General features: G+C 57.2%; 7 protein-coding genes across 7 annotated transcripts; 6 read left to right on the plus strand and 1 right to left on the minus strand.

Moving 5' to 3' along the window:
• Positions 1 to 497: 497 nt before the first annotated feature.
• Positions 498 to 2186, plus strand: THITE_2090100 (uncharacterized protein; the record flags this gene model as incomplete). Its single annotated transcript, XM_003654878.1, has 3 exons — positions 498 to 960; positions 1063 to 1828; positions 1895 to 2186. The coding sequence occupies 3 exons, from the start codon at positions 498 to 500 to the stop codon at positions 2184 to 2186; spliced, it is 1521 nt and encodes a 506-aa protein (XP_003654926.1).
• Positions 2187 to 2963: 777 nt separating this feature from the next.
• On the minus strand, positions 2964 to 5352 carry THITE_2053474 (uncharacterized protein; the record flags this gene model as incomplete). The annotated part of the gene is made up of 7 exons (XM_003654879.1): positions 2964 to 3395; positions 3462 to 3622; positions 3719 to 4222; positions 4287 to 4358; positions 4536 to 4710; positions 4897 to 5025; positions 5128 to 5352. 7 exons carry the CDS (start codon positions 5350 to 5352, stop codon positions 2964 to 2966), a joined length of 1698 nt encoding a protein of 565 aa, XP_003654927.1.
• Positions 5353 to 6542: 1190 nt separating this feature from the next.
• Positions 6543 to 7524, plus strand: THITE_2030466 (uncharacterized protein; the record flags this gene model as incomplete). Its single annotated transcript, XM_003654880.1, has 2 exons — positions 6543 to 6993; positions 7166 to 7524. Coding segments are annotated over 2 exons (810 nt in total), but the record flags the coding sequence as incomplete, so codon positions are not given.
• Positions 7525 to 8500: 976 nt separating this feature from the next.
• Positions 8501 to 10370, plus strand: THITE_113354 (uncharacterized protein; the record flags this gene model as incomplete). The annotated part of the gene is made up of 5 exons (XM_003654881.1): positions 8501 to 8608; positions 8698 to 8839; positions 8881 to 9925; positions 10022 to 10098; positions 10189 to 10370. The coding sequence occupies 5 exons, from the start codon at positions 8501 to 8503 to the stop codon at positions 10368 to 10370; spliced, it is 1554 nt and encodes a 517-aa protein (XP_003654929.1).
• A 521-nt stretch (positions 10371 to 10891) lies between these two features.
• Positions 10892 to 12340, plus strand: THITE_2054210 (uncharacterized protein; the record flags this gene model as incomplete). The annotated part of the gene is made up of 1 exon (XM_003654882.1): positions 10892 to 12340. One exon carries the CDS (start codon positions 10892 to 10894, stop codon positions 12338 to 12340), a length of 1449 nt encoding a protein of 482 aa, XP_003654930.1.
• Positions 12341 to 13048: 708 nt separating this feature from the next.
• On the plus strand, positions 13049 to 14689 carry THITE_2055098 (uncharacterized protein; the record flags this gene model as incomplete). Its single annotated transcript, XM_003654883.1, has 4 exons — positions 13049 to 13252; positions 13330 to 13546; positions 13617 to 14367; positions 14446 to 14689. The coding sequence occupies 4 exons, from the start codon at positions 13049 to 13051 to the stop codon at positions 14687 to 14689; spliced, it is 1416 nt and encodes a 471-aa protein (XP_003654931.1).
• Positions 14690 to 17172: 2483 nt separating this feature from the next.
• On the plus strand, positions 17173 to 19151 carry THITE_23050 (uncharacterized protein; the record flags this gene model as incomplete). The annotated part of the gene is made up of 3 exons (XM_003654884.1): positions 17173 to 17386; positions 17978 to 18654; positions 18768 to 19151. Coding segments are annotated over 3 exons (1275 nt in total), but the record flags the coding sequence as incomplete, so codon positions are not given.
• Between the last annotated feature and the right edge of the window lie 4 nt (positions 19152 to 19155).

Raw genomic sequence — 19155 nt, forward strand, 5'->3', positions numbered from 1 at the left:
GGCTAACGGTGTTCGAGGTGCAGGATTGGGAAAGGCTCAGCGGTTTTGCAGATGGGAGAGAGGGAAAATAATGCTGCCAGGAGTTTAAAGATCTAGAGTTCAGGTTCCTGTTTGAGTTGAAGTGCGGTTCAACCCATAAAAGCGCCTCAATTTTTTTCGTCGGCACCAAAACACAAACAATTCATCACAGTCCCGGCATCTTGACGGCCGCTATTCACAAGCCTGGTAATTGCGGCGCAAATCCGAGTGGTGACAATGCCGCAAGGAACGTCGGATTCTGTGTAATTGTTCTCGTTACGGAAACCCGAGTTCGGAGTTTCTGCCCGGAGTTAGGCGCCACATGCCATATTCGGAAATAAGCTTCCTCAGCATAACACAAACAGGCCTTTTACTTTCCATTATGTACAGCAGCGACCGTGTCGACCTCTTTCTCTGGCTTGGGAAAGAACCCCAGACATCATCATTCTTTCAAGCCGGTCAGCCCGTCTCTTGCGACAATGCTGCCTGGCACGGTGTGGCAGAAAGTCCTCCCACTCTTGGGACTGTCGGGAACCACCCCATCGAAGCAACCAGCGTGGGACCTGAAACAGCTGTTTGGGCCGCACCTCTCGGCCGGTGCCGCCATCTATCTGCCCTCGGACAGCAACTACACCGATCATGTAACTCAGCGCTGGACGACCCATGCCCCCCCTTCCTACGCCGGCACAGTAGTGCCGGCCACGGTCAGTGATGTTGCCAACGTCGTCAAGATTGCCGCCGCCAACGACATTCCCTTTCTTGCCACGGGAGGCGGACATGGCGTGTCGATCCAAATGGAGGACCTGCAAGACGGCCTCCAAGTCGACTTGCAACGCTTCAAGAGCGTCCATTTCGACCCACAGACCCGGCTTCTTACCGTTGGCGGAGGCGTGCGCTTCTCGGACCTCATTGAGCCCCTGCTTGCTTCGGGGAACCAGTTTCGTACGTCCAGCCCGCGTCTGAATTGCTGCCCGTGTTTGTCTCCATTTCCACGTTGTGTGCTCATGCTTACCGTTTTCTCCACGGGTGTGTTTGTCTAAACAGCCCTGGGCACCGCCTATTGCGTCGGAGTCATTGGCGCCACGCTCGGCGGCGGCGTCAGCGCAAACCAGGGCTACACGGGCCTCCTAATCGACCTGCTGGAGTCTGTACAACTCGTCACGGCCAAGGGGGATGTAATCACGGCCTCGAGAACTGAAAACGCCGACCTGTTCTGGGGTCTGACTGGCGCGGGCGCCAACTTCGGCATCGTCACCTCGGCCGTCTTCCGGGTCCCACAGACGGTCAACGGCGGGCACGTCACCAACGCCAACTACCTGTTTACCCGCAACCAGAGTGAAGCCTTCTTCGGCTACTTGGCGTCCCTGGACGACGACTTGCCCCCGCAAATGGCGCTCAATATTGCCACTGCGTACAATGCCACTGACGACCAGCTCATCTTGCTCGTCAACGTCAACTTTGCCGGCACTCCAAGCTCCGCTGCGCCGCATCTCGCCCGTCTCGAGGCCCTCGGCCCACTGCGCTCTGAGGTCCTCGACGTGGCCTGGCCCGATGTCTTCGCGACGTCGTACTTTGGCATCGAGGACACCAAAGCGTGCGGGCGCAACCAGCACGTCAATATGCGGAGCGTCGGGGTGACCCGCACGGATCCCGAGGCTTTGGCCGCGTTCTTGGGTGAGCTGCAACGTTTCAACAGGGAGCGGCCAGAGGTCATCACGGCCATGGTGCTTCACCGATTCTCCACCGCGGCCGTTCTAGAAGTGCCCGATGAGGAGACCGCCTATCCGCACCGGAATATAAAGATGCATATGTATGAGCCCCTCTGGCCTGGTTTCACCAACAAAAGAAAAGTGAGATTGCTAACGCCCGATCATAGTCAACTTGAATCCGAGTACGAGGACCGCTCGCACGACGAGGCCGTGGACGCGTTCCTGCGGTCGGCCAGACGCAACATGACAGCGGTGAGCGGATTTGGCTCGCCCAGAGTCTATGTTAACTTTGCGCACGGCGATGAGGGCCCGGATGTGTGGTACGGTGCGCGCAAGCTGAGGCGACTTGTCCGGCTGAAGCGGCAGTGGGATCCTCAGGGGCGCTTTAGTTTCTACAATGCCATTCCGCTCACGCCGCTGCCAGTGATGATGGATTTTCTGGACGAAGAGGATCTGTAAAGGAATAACCGTTGAGTAAAAAAAAAAAAGAAACTAGGGAAAGGGTGAGCAGTAATTTGTATTATAGAGGATGGTTGATCTCGTTTAGCTGGTGTTCCTATTCACGTCATCGGGACTCTAAAAGCTCCAGGCGTTGCCAACCCTGTGTGCGACAGTCAAGATGTGGACTTCAACCTCCCGCTACGTTCGGAATGACGCGAGATGTTGAGGCAAAAAGAGTGATGTATGCATGATTGCCTATCAACGGGATGATCGCGCAGGACACCTGACGCCGCAATGGCTGTTACTTAAACATGCCAAGCGAAACACACGATACCTGTATCCGAGGTACCTACCTTAGCTAGGCACTTCTTATGGTCAAAATTGATGATATGGTAGCAACACCCTTTTCAGCCTCGCCGTGAGATTATCCCAAAGCCAAAGCTCTGAGTGAATAGAAATGTTCGATTGTTGCTGTCGTTCCAGACAGGTCAGAAGCCAACAGACCAATTAGTGAGTCAATTTTAGCCAGTGCCTATGACATTCTATAACGAGAATTTTTACGAGCACTTGGAAAGTCAAGCCCCCTCTTAGGGAAAAGCCGAAGTTCTTCAAGTTTTAGCTCCCAGAGCCACTCAGCGTCCTTGCTCCCCCATGCCCTCTCCCACCTCGTCCCCGCCTCACAATTAGATGGCATCCAGTGTCCTACCGAGACCAACGCCGAGCCGCTGAATTGAACTCTGCTCGTCCAAATAGGCGTGAGGCAGCATCCTTGCGCTGATGCTTCCTTGTATGTGATCAGGGGTCCTCCTTTCCCTCAACATCCCCTTCTTTCGCGGCAGGCTGAGTCTGTTCCTGGGGCTTGGGTGGCGGCTGGTTCTTTTTGCGAATATCGTTCCACCCCATACCCCAGGCTGCAAGCCAGGCCACAACACCGGCAGCGGCGACGAGGTAGAAGACGTGATCCACTGAATTGGAATAGGCTACCAAGACGCCCGGAAGGTCCTGAGCTGACACGAAGGCGCGGAAATTGGTAGCGCCCGCGGCAATAATGGCGGTGGCGTTGGCGTTCGGCGCATGCGCCGGCAGCTCGGACTCCAAGCTGGTCTGGAGGATCGTGTTGCAGAGCGTGAGGAAGATGGTCGGACCAATGTATTGCGCCCACACGACGAAGGCGTTCGCGGTAGCCAGCTCGGCAAAGGTGACAGCATTCTGCACGGCGATGAACGGCTATAACGGGTGTCGTTAGTAACTAGCTGCGAGCAAGAGCCAGGAAAAGGCGAGACAGCAACCCACCATTTGGAACCCGGCACCGCGGCCAGCGCCGGTGAGGATCTGGAAGCCGATCCATTTTCCGGTTGACGTGTCAGGCTGGAAGAGAGAGTAGAGTCCGCTTCCAATGGCCGAAAGAGTGGCGGCATAGATCGCAAAGGGCGGCACGTAGCCTAGCTTGGAGACTGGACGTGCGTGTCAGCTTCACGAAATGTGCAAGGGGCACCTTGGGGCGAAGGCCCAGGGAGGACGAGTGAAGAAAGAATAGAGCGTAAACTTACGTAGTTTACCAGACAAGACAGTTGAGATAAGCTGAGAGATGATGGTGGGCAAGAGATAGACACCACTCAGCGCAGCATTGACGCCCTTGACGGCCTGGAAGTAGATAGGCAGGAAGTAAGAGGCTCCGAAGAGAGTGGACATGAGGAATGAGTAGTTGATCGTGCTGGTCCACACAGCCTGCCGTTTGAGCATGGAGATGGGCAGCAGCGCCGCATCGCCCTTGTGCCAGTCCCAGGCCAGCCAGACCAGCCCGGTCACGCCGGCCCCGCAAAAGAGACCAATGACTTGCGACGAGTTCCAGGCGAACTGGTTGCCGCCGAACTGCAGGGCCAGCAGAAGCTGGGCGACGGCGCCGGCAAACAGCGCAAAGCCGACGAGGTCGAGGTAGTGGTGCAGCCGGGAAATGACTTTGAAAAAGGGATCCTTGGGGGCTTGTTCGGCGATGCGCAGGAAGATCAGAGGGATCCCCACAATGACGCCGAGGGGAAGGTTGATGTAGAAGCCTCAAAGAGCATCGGCGTCAGCATGCGACTGAGCTGTCCCTCCTGCTCCGGAAATTGAACTTACTCCATCTCCAGGTGTAGCCAGTCGTAAACGCTCCGCCGACGAGTGGTCCAGCAATATTACCGAGTTGAGCAACTGGGCCAGCATCAGTTTCCGTTGCCGCAAATCAAGGCTCAGAACATCAACTGTGTTACGTGGCACTCACTTCCCATCATCATGCCAATGAGCACTGTTTCAATCATGCGTCAGCCAGACAACAGCAACATCAGAATGATACGCCGAGGTCAAGCTGTATGAGGGGGGAACACATACTGGGACGCTTTGGAGGGGGCGCGGAGGACGACACGATGGTCATGGCGCCATTCAAGAGGCCAGCCGCACCCACGCCCGCGACGGCCCTGCCGCCGATGAGCATGGGAGACGACTGAGCGGCTCCGCAAAGGGCGGAACCGATCTCGAACACCAGAAAGAGAGCAAGAAATGACCACTGCGCTGTTGTGTTAATCTCTATGGAATTCAACCCAAGAGGAAAGCAGAAAAAAACAGGAAAAACAAAAAGAAGAAAAGAAAGGAAAAGAAGAAGAAAAAAAGAGAAGAACTAGAAAGAAAAGAAAGAAAGAAAAAGAAAAGCAGAAAGAAAAGAAAGAAAGCCGACTTAGTAGGGGAGACAAACTTTGAGATTGAAATGGCGATAGATCTTGCCCGTCAAGGGTGCGACGGTGGCACAGCCAAGATAGTAGGCGCTGCCGTACCAGCCCACATCATGGAGGGAGTTGAATTCGTCCGTGATTTGAGGAACGGCCTGTATCAAGGTGGATAGTAAGTCAAGACTGTCAGCCCAAGAATTGCTTGAAGGATTGGGACGGGAGGATGGAGGGGGAAAGGGGGAGGTGGGGGAACTGACCGTGCTGACGACTGTTGTGTCTAAAACCATCAAGAAACATGCCAGGTAGATGCTAATCAACATGAACCACAGCTTGACGCCGGTGACGAGCTGGGCGTCACCGGCCGGCTTGGGAGGCGGCGCAGCCACCGGTGCCTTCTCGGCATCGGACGTCCCGTTCACGGTCGCTTCATCGCTCGACCTAACCTGATTAGCGCCCACAGTCCCTGGTGCATCCTTCCGCATGTCCGTCTCCGGCGGCATAGTTCGCAGCGGAAGGGAATCGCAGAATTGCAGCTCACAAGCGTTGCGGCCAGGCTTACATCTTGATAATGGATGCTAGGCGAGCTGCACCGGAAGGGAGGCAAGCTCTGTGAGAAAGATAGTTCCTGTCGAACCTGAACTATACCGTAGTGAGAAGCAAAAGATGGGAACAGCCGCAAGCCAAGGCTGGGCAACGCCGGCATTTCAAAGTGTGTGGGCAACTACCGGACCATGCATGTGCAGGGAGTTGGCTGATGACAAATCTAACACGGGAGCGTTTGGCGCAGCGCCAACAACCGAAGATTGACTCTTCTTTGATAGGCTGTAAGACTGCCTGCAGATCTGCACCCGCGGAATGAAGCGAGCGTTTCTGCGGAATGAAGCGAGGGTCTCTGCGGTGTACGAACCAGGTAAACCAGACTGGTGCACAATAACGCGATTCGTCAGGTACCCCTCTCCTGCTGTGTTTGCACGTGTCCTGCTCGGAGTTTTAGTTACTCCACGGAGCATCTCACAGAACTGCGTCGCAAATCGCAGTGTTTGGTGCAGCTGACGGAGCAGAGCACACTCGAGTTCCATCTTGAAGTCACTTTCACGCATTTTCTAGAGGAAAAATACCTACTACGCAATATCCAGGATGGCTCCCATCGAGTGCCGGCCAGAGGAGGATATCCAGGAGCTCAACCTACCCAGTTCAGACGGTATTTGACAGAGAGATGGTTGACTGTGCCAGTGGATTGGCTGTTACTGTGCACAGCGAGCTCGCACGACGCCCTGGAGGTAGGAGTGTAGCAAAAGTGCATTGACCACGGGGGGGGGGGGGGGGGGGGGGGGGCACCAGAGTCTTCGTTGTTTGCTCGATATAGTAGTTATTGTGGCTCCGTGGCAGAACACCCTGGCTCCCTACCTACTGTGTAGTATCGCTCCCTGGGCCCCTGGCTAGCACCCGGCCTGGCACTCCGGCTGGCATTCCGGCACACACCCTGGTCTGTTCCTTTTGTGACCCCGGTGTCGTCGGCTAGGCGCCTTGTCTTCCGTACCGCGAAATATACTCCGTATACCAACGTATGTATACCAACAAGAGAGAAGAAGCCAGTGAAACGTAAAATGGCTACCCCGTTGCAGAGCCGTTCCCAGTGCCTTGCCCACGCGTTCAAGCAATACGACGAACTATGGGGGAGTCTCACAGGAAAACCGCCCTGATCACGGGCTGTTCCGAGGGCGGTCTTGGATTCGCTCTCGCGAAGGCCTTCGCGGACGCCGGCTACCACGTTTTCGCAACCGCTCGCGACCCGCGCAAAGCAGCCTCCCTGACCAGTTACAGCGCACAGATCGAGGTGCTCCAGCTCGACGTGACTTCGGCCGAGTCTGTAGCCGCGTGCGCAGCCGAAACGCGGAAGCGCGTGTCGGGCCGCGGCCTCGACGTGTTGGTCAACAATGCCGGTGTCGGGTTCGTCCTGCCCCTCCTCGACACCCCGATTAGCGAGGGCCGCAAGCTGTACGAGGTGAATGTTTGGGGCATGTTGGCCGCCACGCAGGCCTTCGCCCCGCTGCTGCTCGACGCCAAGGGTGTCGTGCTAAATATCTCGAGCCTCGCGGGGGCCGTGCGCTTAGCTTGGCAAGGTGCGCTTACTTCTCCTTTTTCTTTTCTTTTCTTTTTTTCTTTTCTTTTCTTTTCTTTTTTTTTTTTTTTTTTTTTTTTCCCTCGCTTTCCCCTTCCCAACACCGCTCATGCTGCCCACTGCCAGTTCTTAATATCTTGAACCCCAACTGAATGGCAATCCTCACCCACCAGGCGTGTATAATTCGTCCAAAGCCGCCATGACCTTTCTGTCCGAGACGCTGCGCATCGAGTTGGAGCCGCTGGGAGTCCGCGTTGTTACTGCCATGGTCGGGGAAGTTGCAACAGACTTCTACGCGAATGGTACTGCCAGGAAGGCATTTGCGCTGCCGGCGGACTCGCATTACAAGTCGGTCGAGGCCATCATCGGCAAGCAGAGCGCCGGGGAGCTGCAAAAGAACAACGAGAGCGCCGATGTGGTGGCCCGAAACCTCGTGCGCGATGTGATTTCGGGGCGGAAGGGTCAAGTCTGGCGTGGAGGAGTTGCGGGTACAGCCAAATACGCATCGTGGCTACTCCCGACCCGAGTCTTTGAGTGGGTGCTTCATCAGGGGAGGGGGGTATATGACCTCAAACCGCGGCGAGGCTCTGCATCCTGAGCAACTCGGTTGCGAGGGTAGGAGAAATGGCAAGGTGCAGTTTAGATGCAACACGCAAGGGTTCCGCTACCTGGACTGCATGGTGATGAAGCGTTCCCTGTGACAGCCTGAACTTCGAGAGTATCTGTTCTGGTTGTATGGAAGAAAGTCAGACAACATCAGAGCGACTATCAGATGACACATTGACACTATTTTGGGGTGGATAGGCAGATACACAAGTTCTCCTATAATTCGACATATTCATATAGCACTTGAATTCAGAAAAAAAAAAAAAAAAAAAAAAAAAAAAAAAAAAAAAAAAGAAAGAAAGAAAGAAAGAAAAAAAATCACCCGCGTGAGGGCGCCAGTCGCGATACCATAATTTGGGCTAGTTGAATATCCAAACTCCTTCCGGCGCAGCGGCACTCGAGTTTACCGTGCCAGCGGCGGTGAATCGAATCTGGCCAGATGGCAGATGGGCGTGCAGCGGTGAACTCCAGCTTCCCTGCACTCGGTTCTCCTGCAATTCTGCGATATTGCAGTGGCTTGCCGGTTTTCCCATGCGCCGAGACCGATGCTCTGGGCACTGGCACCACCTCCAGATCGAAGCGACTCTGCAACGTGAGCAGTCGGGACACTCCGAGGACAAAGTCCTCGCAGTAACTCCGAGCTTAGTAAGCTAACGCCGGTTGGGCACTCAATCTCATATGCTCGAAGCACATTACTTGGCCTCCATGCAGTGCATTTGCCCTTGAAGGACTGGGCTTCGGACTGCGATAACCGCCAATCAAATTACTTTCCTTTGCGTTTGTGGATCTAGAATCGGTCTTTAAAGTCTTCACTGCCTTCATCTTCGCAGTTGTCAGGAGTGGACACACGTGCGTACACAAGCAGCAAGGAAAAGGCATCGAGCAGTGAGTGAGTCGAGGAAATGGCGATCTTGGACAGTGTGAAAGCTGTCCATTCGGACTTGCTGTCCACCATCGCCGGTGTGAAGCTGGCAGGCTTGGCCTGGGCCCTGATTGCGGTTTTCGTCCTCGTGGGTGACACCCGAATTGCTCCAGGCTGAACGAGAGCTGCGACAGCGTACAGAAGAACTGTGTCGCTAATCGATTCGATCGTGTGTAGTGGAGCATCTGCGCCATCATATTCGACCCCTTGAGATCGGTTCCAGGCCCTTTCCTCTTGCGATTTACGAATCTCCCTGTTAGGCTGCGGTTGCTCAAGGGGACCAAGGCGCATTACGTGCACGCGCTCCACGCCAAGTATGGTGAGTGTTAGCCCATCGTCGTATGCTGCAGCAAGAATTAGGAACCAACCAAGTACACTCAGGACCCATCGTTCGGGTAGGCCCCCGCGAGGTCGACGTCAGCGACCCGGCCGGCGCTCGAGAGATCCACGGGGCTCGGTCCGGCTTCCTGAAAGACCCGAATTTCTACTTCGTCGCGAAAGGCATGGAGTCCCTCCGGAGCGTCTTTTCCGCCATCGACCCGGCCTTCCACGCTCAGCGACGGAGACTGCTGGGCCCCTGTTTTGCGGAAGCAAACATGGTGAACCTGGAGCCGACCGTGCTGGAACGGGCGCGGCTTGCCGTGGTCAAGATGGGCGAGGACCTCAGAGTACACGGCAACACCGACGTCCTCAAGTGGTGGACGCTTTTCGCCATGGACGTCATCAGTGAGCTCTGTTTTGGCCAGTCGTTCCACATGCTCGAGGTCGGCAAGAAGACGCAGTACGCCACCGACATCGCCGAGATGGGAGCCATGCTTCCTCTCCGCGGCGCCTTTCCCTGGGTCATCAGCATGGCAAAGTATCTGCCGCCGCGGCTATTCCCCTTCTTCCACAACGTCGCCATGTCCCGGCAGCGAGTTGTGGCGTATAGCAAGGCGCGCATGCGCGAGTACCTGCAGCTGGTGGAGCACAATCCCAGCGCCGTAAAGAGGACGCTCTTTGCTCATCTGGTCAAAGGCGGCACGACCGGCATGGGGCTGTCGGAGGAGGATGTCACGGTCGAGTCGCAGTCGTACATCACGGCCGGCACCGACACGACGGCCGTCACCTTGACATACCTCATCTACGCCGTCAGCCGCGACGAGCAGGTCCGCAAGAAGCTACTGGAGGAGCTCCGCGGCCTGCCCGACGACTTCACAGACCGCCACGTCCGCGACCTCCCCTACCTGAACTGTGTCATCGAGGAGACGCTGCGCGTCTGGGGCGCCACGCAGGGCGCCATGCCGCGGATTGCTCCGGCTCAGGGCACCACTCTGCTGGGATACCGCATTCCGGGCGGCACGGTCGTGTCGACCCAAAACTACAGCATCCATAAGGACCCCGAGGCGTTCCCCAACCCCCTGGTGTACGTGGAGTCGGCCCTATTTTCTCTTCTCTCTTTTCCTCCTTTCCCTATCTCTTGAACACCCCGCCCGGGCGACTAACGTCAATGCGTATGCAGATTCGATCCCAGCCGTTGGGAGAACCCCACAAAGGAGGCCAAGGCCGCTTTGATGCCGTTTGGCATTGGACCTCGAAGTAAGTCTATATTTCAAGATACTCCATCGTCCCGCCTTTTTGCAGTGTTTTCACGTCTAATGCGCTGACGACACGCACCGCCTTCCACAGACTGCTTGGGTCTCAACCTCGCCAAGATGGAGCTGCGGCTCTGCTCTGCGATGTTCTTCAGGGCCTTTCCGTCGGCCAAACTTTCTTACCGTGCGGGGATGACGGACGAGGAAATGCAGCCCGAGATCAACTTCTTGCTGATGCCCAAGGGTCATCGCTGCCTGATCGAGGTGGAGGAATGACAAGTGGCTCAAAACGGTTTCATAATCGTGCCTTGAGCATTGAGTAGGTACCCTACGGCAAAAGACCTATGGTCTAGTCATTGACGAGGTAGAAAAAGTTGATATCATGTTCGTGACATCATTTCTGCTTTCGGTTTCCCCCTCCATGATCAGCTATGTGATTCGTATTTGGTATAACTCAAGGTCTCCCAGTGGGCTGACCAGGACTTTGCGCCCGGTTGGAATGTTGTTCACCTCGGCAGAAAAGGGACCTATTTAAGGATACACCGGCACTTGAATCACTAGTCCGAAAAGAAAGTCCGCTAATTTGTCGCACTGCTCTAACGTACATACACAGTCTAGCAGAGGCGTCACCGGTGTGATCGTCATTCAATTCACACGTCGAAATGCAAGACATATACACCATTCCATATCTTTGAAGATTTGCTCCCAGGTTTCCCTCCATCATTAGCTGCCCAGATTTGATTCGCTTACCTCTGATTGCTGTCAACACGACGCGCTGAGAGACACACAAGCCCAGGATGGACGACTACCAGAATCTCGACAGGTACCAAGACAACGCACTTGGCCAACTGCCAATGTTGCAAGTCTATTCGCACCTGATGTACCTGTTCCCTCTCTCCGAGCAAATCTCGCGCGAGAAAGTCGTCCAGGAGCTGTCAGACGCTGTGACCAAAGTCCGGAAGGCGGTTCCCTGGCTAGGGGCTCGGGTGGTCAACGTGGGAAAGACGGCCACCAGCTCAGGCGTTTACCGGCCCGTGGCCACCGCGTTTCCGTCGCCAGCCATCGACGTCGCAGACGCCACGGGCAACCCCGCGGTGCCCACGTATGCCGAGTTCCGCGCGGCCAAGGCGGCCCTCGGCAAGATCGACAGCAAAATCTGCACGCCCGTGCCGGGCTTCCCCGTGAAGTGCGACGTGGACTCGGACGAGCACCCTGCGCACGTGGTGCGCGTGCAGGCAACCTTTGTCCGCGGCGGCGTGCTGGTGGATTTCGCCATCGCGCACAACATGGCCGACGCCCGCGGCCACCTGGGCTTCATCCGCCTCGTGGCGGCGACCATGCGCGGCGAGTCCATCCCCGCGCCGGTGCTCGCGCAGGCCTGCCAGGACCGCCGAGATGCCGTCCCGCTGCTGCGCGACGACGAGCCCATGCTCGACCACAGCCACCACAGGCGCCCTCCCGTGACGGCCGACGCCCCGCTGACTGGCAACATCAAGGAGCCCGCGCGATACCACGTCTTCCGCTTCACCGTCGCCAGCATGGCCGCACTCAAAGAACTCGCCTCCGCCGGCTCCCAGCCGCAGCAGCAAACTACCACGAACGGCACAAGCGGTGTGTCGCTGCCGCCGCCGCCCTCGGTGCCTTTCATCTCGACCGACGACGCGCTGTGCGCCTTCTACTGGCAGCGGGTCACCGCAGCGCGGCAGGCCAGCCGAGACAGCGCCCCGCTGCCCGCCTCCACCGTTTCGCGGTTCACGCGGCAGGCCGACGGGCGGCGGCTCGTGGGGCTCGGGCCAGACTACATGGCGGACGTCATCCACACGGTCTCGACCTGGCTGACGCTCGGGGAGGTGACGGGCCTGCCGCTGAGCGGCGTCGCGGCGCACCTGCGGGCGCGGCTGGACGCGACCAACACGGCGCACCACCTGCGCAGCTTCGCGACGTTCGTGGCCCGCGAGCCGGACAAGTCGACCATCACGTACGCGGGCGCCTTCGACGCGCGCGTCGACGTCGGCTGCACCTCGACGCGCAGCCTGTGGCGCGAGGCGTTCCCCTCGTTCGGCCCCCTCCTGGGCACTCCCGAGTTCCTCCGAAGGCCCCCCAGCATTCCCTTCCCCGGCACGCTCGCCCTCTTCCCCGGCTCGCCCGGGGGCGACTGCGATGCGGTGGCGTGCTTGACGGATTCCGAGTTTGACGCGTTGAGTGCTGACCCGGAGTGGGTCAAGTACGTCGAGTACATTGGCTGACGTGCTGCGTATACGAGGAAGACGTGTATACCTTGGTTGTTTGGGTTGCACCCCCCCCCCCGCAGGGGTAAAAAGGGGGCGGGGGGTGGATGGGGGGTGGGAGAAGGGGGCAAGGGGGCCAGGGAGGGGTGGCTTGTTCAGGGGTAAGGTTTCGTACATGTCCGTTGCAGGGTGATCTGGCATGACAATTTGACGTGCACTGGTTGGTGTATGATTGTGTGGTTAAAGTTCCAAGGTGTTCGATGCGCTTCCGACCCCTAAACTGCAACGTAGGGTTGCGGATGGCCCGTGATGACACGAGGTTCCAATCCTCCGGAGTTACTCGCCCGGACTTGCTTCCGTGGAAGAGGTTTCCGTTGAGTTCCGGAACCCGAGCCAAAATCGGAGCTTGTCTGCCAAGCTGTGGAACTTATGCCCTGATTGGTGGACTCGGGCTGTTGTTCACTTTGAGTCCTTTCACAGGAGCTGTGAGCTCTCTTTGTGTTTACACTACGGGAGTCTTTATTAGTTTTGTTTTTGCCTTAAAGCCACCTAGGGCGGTCAAGCAGGCCACGCAGACATCCTGCATGTTCATCCTGTAAATTAATCAACACGTCACATGCGATACTTGCCTGTCACTTCACCAGGACCAAAACAGGCAACTGGCTTTGTTTTACTTTGCGGCAAGGCAAGATGCGTCCCCTGTCCGGCAGCCTGTTCATGCTCGGCATGACGGCAGCCCACACAGCCGCATCGAACGTCAACATCAACCTTGAGGCCCTCTTCGGACCCCATGTGTCGTCAGGCACGCTGATCGCTTCAGCGTCCGATGCCAATTTCTCTTCGGTTGTTGGGCCCCGATGGTCGAGCTGGCAACCGCCCCAGTACTTTGGTGCGATCAAGCCGGCAAATGAGGCCGACCTCCAGGCAATTGTCAGTGCTGGCACAGTCATGCTTTCACTGATTTTGATTTTGCTATTGTTGACTCACTCACACTTTCCGAAAAACAGATCAAGATTGCCAAGGCACACAATGTGTCGTTCCACGCCACGACGAGCGGCCATGGCACCAACATGCAATATGGCAAGATCAAAAATGCGCTGAACATCAACCTCGGCAACTTCAAGTCGGTCTCCATCGACACTGCCAACAATCGGCTGACCATTGGGGGGGCCACATCGTTTGGAGACGTGTTCGGCCCCTTGTGGGCAGCTGGGAAGGAAGTTCGTAAGTGTGCGCCCATTTTGCTGACAGTGCAGAGGGGGGGGAGATCACTGACACGAAAGGCGAATACCAGAGACCGGCAACAGCGTGTGCGTCGGCATGGTTGGTGCCACCATCGGAGGCGGCATTGGCAGCATGCAGGGCCTGCACGGGCTCATGGTTGATGCGCTGGAATCCGTCCGCATGGTCACGGCCTCGGGCGAGGTCGTGACCGCATCCGAGACGGAGAACCCGGATCTCTTCTGGGCGGTCCGCGGCGCGGGAGCCAACTTTGGCATCATCACGTCGGCGACCTACCGCGTGTTCGATCAGACAGCAAATGGCAGTGCCATTCTGGCCGAGTTTGTCTATCCGGCCGCGGCCAACCGGTCCGTGTGGGAGCTGCTCCAGTCCTACGACAACAACCTGCCGCGCCCGCTCGCGCTGTTCCCTGAGGTGGGCTACAACCGGACCACCAACGAGCCCATGGTCCTCTACGTCGCCATCTACTTTGGTACCCTCGAGGAGGCCCAGCCGCACTTCGACAAGGCGCGCGCCCTCGGCCCCGTCTCGACCACAATCGTCAATACCACGGCCCCCGGCGTGTACACCATGCTCTCCCAGGGCGTGTGTGACAACGGCAACTACCAAAACGAGTACACAGTTGGCCTTCAGCACACCGACGTCGCCACCATGGAGGACGTTTTCGCCGACATGGTAGCCTTCTACGAGGCCAACCCCGAGTACAACGGCAAGGTCATTTACCAGCGGTACAGCAACGAAGTGGCCCTCCAGACACCAGTGGCCAAGACGGCATATCCGTGGAGAGACATCAAAACCTACCTGTCAGTATAGTTATGATTTTCTCTCTCATCCTTTGAAATAGCTTTCGGCGGTTCTTGCCATGCTGACACAAGCCAAAGGCTTTTCGAGAACATTTACACCAACCCTGCGCTCGACGATGCCGTCACGAGCTTCTCGGAGAAAATCCGCGACAAGATTCAGGCCACCAGCGGGTATCCGAACCGGCGCGTCTACCTCAACTACGACCACGGGGACGAGGGCCCGGCCGCGTGGTGGGGGGCTGATCACCTGCGCAAGCTCCGGGCGCTCAAGGCCAAATGGGATCCCGATAACCTGTTTGGAAAGGGTGCTCCAATGAATTGAGGTCAGGTAGCGTCGTCCTCGTCCAGAGCACGAAGCAAGGCGCTCTCTTGCGACCAGCTTCGTACTTATGGTGGTTTTAGTCTTTTAGATGCCAACTGCAGCACCAGCATGTCAAACTAGGTTCCTTAGTTCTCTGCGCCGCACTGTGTATCTAGGTTACTTGCGTCGCCTGCTCCCTAGTTCTCAAGCAGTCGACATTGACACTAATATAATCAGTCCATTTACATGTCGTGCTGCAAGCAACCTCTCCTCTATGTTTTGAGGTTTTGCTTTGTGAGGCCCTTTAACGCTGTACTCGGAAGTCGGAACTACCATAGCGCGCCACGGGGGGTTGTCGACATAGTCTCCACTACCATCTTGTAGCACGAATTGGATCACATAGTCGTAGGAGAATGTTCAATTTTCCAAGACCTTCGCTATAAGAGTCGCCTAGACGAAATTCTCCTACCTCTTAAAGCACAATGTAATTGAGAGAACATTCCTTAGTGTAAGAGAACATCTTTAAGAGAAGGGATCATTTTCAAGAGGAAATATTTTAGGTTGAAGGTTACTTATAGAAGGAGGGATCAACGTACGTTCTTCTCCCGGGGGAAATATTTCGGTCAGTCGGACTGTCCTTGGCCAAGGAGACGAGCCCTAGGACAATTTCGGCAACCCCCTGTGGCACGCTATAGTACCTATACTCGGAATTATACAAATCCCGTATGCATGTTGTGGAGGATCTTTGGTCGGTGTGCACTTACCAAGCTTCTCGTGCAAAATTCATTGGTCGTGGTTCTCGGGTATAAGTGTCCTGCACGGCACCGATCTCGGCCGATTCACCTCTCCCTCTCCGAGGGCTGAAGGGAAAGAGGGGATACTACACAAGTATTCGCAACCCTCCGTTCGTCATGAGTTTTGCGACCTCCCCCCCCCCGCCCCCCTTGTCCAGAATATTCCGGACTTGCGGAATTGAGTGACATTTTGCTGACAGAAGGAGGGGGGTCGCAGGGGGCCTTGTCAATACGGGACCCACATAAAATACACTATGTGCTTTTGCCTCCACATATGACTACAGTAAGCTTTTATGCAATACGACGGATGTGACGGAGTGGTGCTCTTGGCAGCTCGTAAATACTGTCCGTCTTACGTGGCAGTACACCTGCATATAGCCCATGAACTCCGCTAGGCAGCGCCTGCGGCCGCGGTGATCCTTGCCCTTTTGAGCGAAACCCTGCCTCGCTAACGTTGCCCTGTAAAAGCACGGAAGGTAGTATAGCGGAGCATGTCAATGTGGAAGCTCGAAAGCTGCCCCTCAAGCCTGCGAGGTAGTGTAAGCAAGGGCTGGCGATTTGTCCCGTCAAGTGTCATTCTCTCTTGGCGAAGGTGGACGATCCTGTGCAAGGTACCTAGGTACAGTACCAGGCACATGCCTCATGTAGGTAGGTAGGTACATCACTGCCGTTGACATGCCTGGAGGCTAGGCAGGCGGCAGGCAGCTGGGAAGGTACATACACTCCATAACTACCTAGGTACCTCCAAACACGGATTACACAGTAACTCTTCCGGAATGACGACACTACAAGTCCCTTGTGCTATTTGCTTCGTCGGTTTTATCCTCGGAAGCTAGCGTTACTTTGGCTAGCCCTTTATGGTACCCGACCTGCATAAGCGTCCCGCACCCGCCAAGGCGTGGGGAGGGGGGGTGTTTAACCCCCACCGCCGATAGTGTGGTGGCCTGCAGTGATGATTTGCACGCGGTAGGGAAGTCAAGCTTTATCAAGCTTTACGGGCCGAAACCTTACAGGACAGATTACGTGGACCCCTCTTCGGATTCGGTTTCCGGCCTTGGGTATTCGAGGCTGGTTGGGCTTCCAGCAAACTGGATTGGTCGCCCGGAAATCCGCTACATTCCTCGTAATGTTTCAGTCAAGCCACGGTTTCATCAACCTTACCTTAATTGCCCTTGGCGCTACCTTGCCTTGCCGAGCCTGTCGCACGCTTTGCAAGGCCCAAAGAAAGGCGATTTGTCCTTCTCCGATCATTGACCTCGAGTAAAAAAATAAGCTGCTCACGGCGTTGTTCGAAAGCTGATGCCCTCAGCCCATGCCGACTCCAATGACCTTCCATTCCAGGATTGTCATTGCCGGAATGCCGTTCGTGCCCTGTCAGACTTCCAGGCTGGCCTCTGGAACTTTCGCTGCACCTGGGCCAGGGAGCCGCATCCGCGAGTAGTATATATGCGCGGATGCGGCGTTATCAAGGGCCCGGCTGGTCCTATGCTGCTTACCTACCTGTAGATATAGTCTGCCACCGTGGGATCGCAGGCCCTTCTTCCCCAAACACAGATAACCGGTAAGAGCCACCGCCCACGCCCACCGCTGCATCTCTTTCCTCACCTGACCAAGGGGTGCTGCTTCGGCTCCCATTCCCTCCTTGGCCGAAACCGCTCGCCACAACGCGCCGAAGTGCTGACCATGCCAGACGCATCGACAGCAGATGCTGGGGACCAATCCGGGAGGGGCATGAGAAAACGGCCTCGCCAGAACCCCGGGCCGGCGTGCCAGCAGTGCAGACTGAGAAAACTGCGCTGTGATCGCCAAACCCCTTGCAACGGCTGCCTCGATGCCGGTGTGGAATGCAATGTCGACCCGACTCCGCCACAGCGCGGTCCCAAGAAGGGCCATCTCAAAGCGCTGCGGTCAAGAATAGGTAGGCGTGGGAAAACCTTCCTCTCTCTCCCTCCGCTCCCCCCCTCTCCCCCACTTTCCCCCCTTCCCCCCAACACTGCGGAAGAGAGGCCCAAAGCTGATTCAGGCCTCGGACAGCGGCGATCGAGCGACATATTGGGCTCCCCCTCCCATCTGATGGTCTCGCCACAGCAACGTGGTCAGGCCAGGAAGCGGATGATGATGCTGATGAAGACCAGGACCTGTCTTGGGAACACAGGCATTTGGCCGAGCATTCCCAAACGATCCGTCCTATTATCGCCCAGATAACGCAAGCAGCATCGGGAGCAGGATTACCGCCTGCTCTTCATTCTCTTCTTCCTCATCGTCCTTCTTCCCCTCCTCCTCCTCACTCGCTCATGGCCGACATTGCGGCATCTCTGCCAACCCCTGGTGATATCCCCGGTGCCATTGATGTCGGCCTCGACGACATAGAAGCCTCAATCGCATCGATACCGTTCTCAGCGCCGCACAACCCGACTTGCCCCACCCTTGTCAGCCCCCCGGCGGAAATCGCTATGCCGGCCGACCAGCTGATCCCTCCTCTGACGCGGGCAGATTTGTGCGTGGCATCCCCCAGCCTCCAGGCCCCCCGGCACCCAGCGGGAGAGCACCTGCTTTTTGCACGGGGGTAGCCCCTTGGAGCACCAGGCTGACACATGGGATCGCAAAAGAGACCAGCTCTACTTCGACCGCATCCACGCCTTTGTGCCCGCGATCCACCACCGCCGCTACCTCCAGCGGTCCAGGGTCGCGCTGCCAACGCCTTCGCACCGATGCCTGCAGTACGCCATGTGGACCATGGCCTCGGCCATGTCGTCGCAGTTCCACCACCTGCGCGACTCGCTGTACCGCGGCACCCTCGACCTGCTGCACGCACTCGACGACGCGAGGCCCACCACCGCCGGTACCGCTGCCACCACCGACAACGACGACGAGGCGTCCCTCCTTGCGCAGGCGCAGGCGTGGATCCTCGTCGCCGTCTACGAGTTCGTCCAGCTCCCCTCGTCCTTCCGCCGTGCCTGGGCCAGCGTCGGCCGCGCCATCCGCCTCGTCCAGCTGCTGCGTCTGAGCGAGATGGACGCCGGCGATGACCATGATGCTGCCGTCCTGGACTTCACTACTCCCTACAACGGCGACACGGATGTCGACGTTTGCATCGAGAGGGAGGAGCGGCGCCGCACGTTTTGGGTGGCGTTTTGCCTGGATCGCTTTGCGTCCGCCCTGAGCGGCCTGCCCCTGACGCTAGGCGAACTGGTTAGTTTTCTGTTCTTTTTCTCTGTTCCTTGTTTTTCTTGGGGAAAAGGAGAGGGGGGGAATTACTTCCTCCGGTCCTCAGTGAACTAACGAGGCCGATCCGCGTTCCGCAGATTTCGACACGTCTGCCTTGCCCGGAGCCGGCGTTCCAGAGCGCAACCTCGGTTGTGATGCCGCTTCTTTCCGAGATCATGGAAACCACGGACATGGACGCGGAACCCCGGGCGCTCTCGGCACCGTCGTCCCCCTGGGTCGAATGCATCGTGTTCTGCACCTTGTGGGGGCGGGCTCTCTCGCACCAGCAACGGTCCAAGCTGGAGCATTTCCACGGTCCCGTCGCCGTCGCGTTTCGCGAGCGTCAGGTCCGGCTGGACGAGCTGCTCACAAGCCGCATGCGCCTGTTCCAGCAGCGATATGCGCCCGGCGCCGTCAAGTCCGACCCGATGCTGCTCTTCACCAACCTGGTTGCCCAGGCTACCGTGCTGTCTCTGTGCAAGGCCG

This window comes from Thermothielavioides terrestris, chromosome 4 (assembly GCF_000226115.1).
Source record: "Thermothielavioides terrestris NRRL 8126 chromosome 4, complete sequence".
NCBI classification, from domain to species: Eukaryota; Fungi; Ascomycota; class Sordariomycetes; order Sordariales; family Chaetomiaceae; genus Thermothielavioides; species Thermothielavioides terrestris.